This window comes from Penaeus vannamei, chromosome 41, assembly GCF_042767895.1.
Source record: "Penaeus vannamei isolate JL-2024 chromosome 41, ASM4276789v1, whole genome shotgun sequence".
Taxonomy (NCBI): Eukaryota; Metazoa; Arthropoda; class Malacostraca; order Decapoda; family Penaeidae; genus Penaeus; species Penaeus vannamei.
This window is the reverse complement of record NC_091589.1, coordinates 10891631-10895596: the sequence shown is the minus strand read 5'-3', so window position 1 is coordinate 10895596 and position 3966 is coordinate 10891631. Positions and strand designations below refer to the sequence as shown.

General features: G+C 32.7%; 1 protein-coding gene across 2 annotated transcripts in view; it reads right to left on the bottom strand.

The window, feature by feature from the left end:
• The window catches only part of LOC113825869 (uncharacterized protein alr4393), a 24915-nt gene extending 20976 nt beyond the window's left edge, over positions 1-3939 (bottom strand). For both annotated transcript variants that reach the window (XM_027378703.2, XM_070117687.1), the window contains exons 1-2: positions 3866-3939; positions 2934-3017 (exon numbers count right to left, since the gene is read on the bottom strand). In XM_027378703.2, coding sequence (XP_027234504.2) covers positions 2934-3017; positions 3866-3920 — 139 coding nt within the window. In that variant the 5' untranslated portion in view covers positions 3921-3939. The remainder of the gene's footprint in view (positions 1-2933; positions 3018-3865) is intronic.
• Between the last annotated feature and the right edge of the window lie 27 nt (positions 3940-3966).

Genomic DNA, 3966 nt, shown 5'->3' with positions numbered 1-3966 from the left:
CCTCGACCGCCGTCCTCAGCTCTCTCATCCTCTCTCCTCCGCCTGCCGAATTTTCTCTCTCGTCTCCTCATTCTTCCTCTCGAGGTTGAGGATCTCCGCTCCCCATTCCAGTCGACCATGGCCTCCTGCTCCTCGCTCATCCAAAGTCCTCAGTCCGGTTCCTTACGTCTGAAAAGGATCCTCAGACACTGTGCTTCCTTCGAGGATCTTCGAGGGCCTTTCGGGACTGAAACGGATCCGCGTGACTAAAAAGGCTGGAACCGGGTGGAGGTGTGCGTCTGTGTGGTGTGTTTGTGTTTGTTTTTATGTTTTGACGGTGTGTGATTGCGGGTGTTTGTTTGTGTCTTTGGTTGTGTGTCTGTGTATTTGTTTGCGTGTGTGATTTCGTTTCTTTGTTTTTGTTTGCTTGTTTGAGTGTGTGTGTTTATGTGCGTGCTTGTGTGTATGTGTGTGTGTGTGTACGTGCGTGTGTTTTTGTATGTGTGTGTGTGTGTGAACATCCTGTGGCATATCGGAACAACAAATCAACAATAACTTTGATTTCTTTTACTGGATTTAACATCACCCATAAACATCAAAAACCCTAACGCTCCTTTGGGCTGTTTGGTATTAAGAAATATCTTTAAAACAAGTCACGAGCTAAATACTTATGAGTATTAGAGTTCCTAGTTTGTCGTTGTTATCTGTAAGCATTTTCTTAATACTTTATTAGAATCTTAAATTAATTGCATGTGATTCATAAGAATGTCAGTGGGTTATTGGTTTGGTACTTGGTTGGCAATCTGAAAGTATAGACCTATTTCCCTTGTCTTATTCTGTTTAAATCTGTCGTTGTCATTCCAGTATTTTGATTTGATATATTTCTCGAGAATTTCGCACGTTAAAGATTTATATTAGATAATTTACGAATGAAACTATCAGTAAATATCTATCTACTTACCTATCTATACATTTATGTGTGTGTGTGTGTGTGTGTAGACATATGTTTATATATATATATATATATATATATATATATATATATATATATATATATATTACGTATGTATGTATATATAGATATAAATAGATAGTCACACACAAATACACACACACACACACACACACACACACACACACACACACACACACACACACACACACACACACACACACACACACACACACACACACATATATATATATGTATATATATATATATATATATATATATATATATATATATATATATATATATACATATATATATACATATATATATATTAAAATATATTTATATGTGTGGGTGTATATATATGATATAAATGAATATATATATATATATATATATATATATATATATATATATATATATATATATATATATATATATATATATATATGTTTATATATATATATATATATATATATATATATATATATATATATATATATATGTTTTGTTTTGTTGTGTGTTGTGTGTGTGTATTCACATATATATTCACATATATATGTATATATGTGTGGGTGTATATATATGATATAAATGAATATATATATATATATATATATATATATATATATATATATATATATATATATATATATATATTTATTTATTTATACACACACACACACACACACACAAAACACACACACAACACACACAACACACACACAAACATATATATATATATATATATATATATATATATATATATATATATATATATATGAATGTATGCGTGCGTGTAATAACTGGCAGTACTTCATACGTTTTGTTTTGTTTGTTTTTTTTTTGGGGGGTGAAGTAGACCTGTAACCAATTGTGAAAATTTACGAGTCTTCCCTGAAACTGTGATATTCAGTTTTCTCTATTCCTCAAGGTCGTGTCAGACTGAGGGGACGAAGAATTCGAGGTTATGCAACATCTTTGTGGCTCTAATGAAGCAGGAGCCAGATAAATTTGATATATTTTGGGATTTTTAGCTTATACAACATATATAGAATGAATATATCACAAGTTGTGTTCGTTAATGAATCCGAGTGGCATTTCACTTAGGAAATCCCATACAAAGGATGTTTAGTCTAATTTTCTAATGTCAATTCCAGGATTAATCCCTTTAAAATACCCAAATTTCCATGTTATCGTCGCCATTTCTAAAAATTTACTTGCGTTAAATAATGCTCAAATAGTTAATCCCGAGGTTAATCCATTAGATTATAATGAAAACGTAATACCGATTTTTTTTTCTTTTTTCCTTTTTTTTTTTTTTTTTTCTTTTTGTCCGAAGGGTTACGGTAACCTTACAGAAAGTGGTGTTTTATGATAAAGTAGTGCATTTGGTGTGGAAACTGTAAGGTAACAATTGATAACAGCTTAGTTTTTTTTCAACATTTACGATGATTTTGTTTTTCAACGTCTTTTAATAGAGGAAATCCCTGACAAAGCTGTCTGGAAATTAGGAAATCCCGATAAAAAAAAACTAAATTCCGGAAAGTTCGTGCGCTATTTTGGTTATTGAAATGCATTTCGAATTAATCTAGTGTCAAAAAGGATTTAATATTTTTAAGTTCGTAGCCTTCGGATGGACATTGTTAAATGATTCAACGGCTAATGTGACCTATATTGTTGATAATATTAAGTTTACTATATAACATATGAGTACATCACTTATTTGATGAAGCATATGGCTTCATCGTCTTAGGAAAACGTAAGAGGGTTCGGAAATAATTAATTTCATAATAATTGACAGGCGCTTGATATCAATTTGGCAAATACAGAATCTATCAGAAATTGTGACCGCTTTCCAACCCCTTTACATCCCACATCCCACAATTTATATATACAAATACATACGTATATATATATGTATAATTCTTGTTTGTACATAAATTTATGGTTATCTCAATAAATATATAATTAATTATTTTAAAACATTGACCTCGCTCACCTTCTATGTCAGGATATATATGTAGAATGACTGATGACAAAACGTGAGTTAAGTTGTCGACGCTGGTGGACATATGCTGGATTCCTGGAAGAAAAATAAACGATTTATTTATGTATTGTAATTGAAACTACAACAGATAGAGGATATGGAAATAAACTACCTTTGTCTTATTGAGAATGGGATGTCATCGGACAACTTGTAATTGTAGTTGTAACGTTGTAATTGGCAAATTCATGGTAGTAAATTAACGAATGAATTACCTCTCGAAAAAGAAAGATCTGTGAATATTGTTTTTTTTTCTTGTTTTCTTCATTCTTTCATTATCCGACTTTGTAAACGTTTACCTTGTTTATTAATCAGTCACTCACAAATTCATCTACACATATGTTCACCTATTGACTCATTATCACTTAACACTATAATTCACCTTATTAACCCGATTAACCTATTTCATTTGTTTAATCTCACCTTTCTTCATTTTTACCTAATCGCTCACTTTCTCCGTTTTCACGTATTCACTCTCCTCCCTTTCATGTATTCACTCACCTTTTTCACCTCATCGCTCGCTCACTTTCTCCCTTTTCACTCAGTCACTCTCTCACCTTTTCACCTAATTCTCTCTTTTCTTTTTTCCGACTGATCCCTCTCTCCTTCTTTTTCATCTAATTCTCTCACTTTCTCCTTTTTACCTGATCCCTCTTTCACCTTCTCCCTTTTCACTTTATTCTCTCATTTTCTTTTTTTCACCCAATCACTCTCTCGCCTTTTCCATGTTTACCTAATTCCCTCACTTTCCCCCTACAATTCTCTCATCCCCATTTTCTCCCAATCACTCCATCTTCACATCCTCACCTAATTATTCTCTCCTTTCCTTTTTCACTTCAGTTTCTCCTTTTTCATCAATTCATTTTTTCACTTTCTCCATAACTCACCTTGGGCGATGGTGGCCAGGTGATTCAGGTGATTCAGGTGATTCAGGTGACTCATTTGGTTAATTTGGGGGGCGTCGGGGTACCGGGGCGACTCTCCTAAA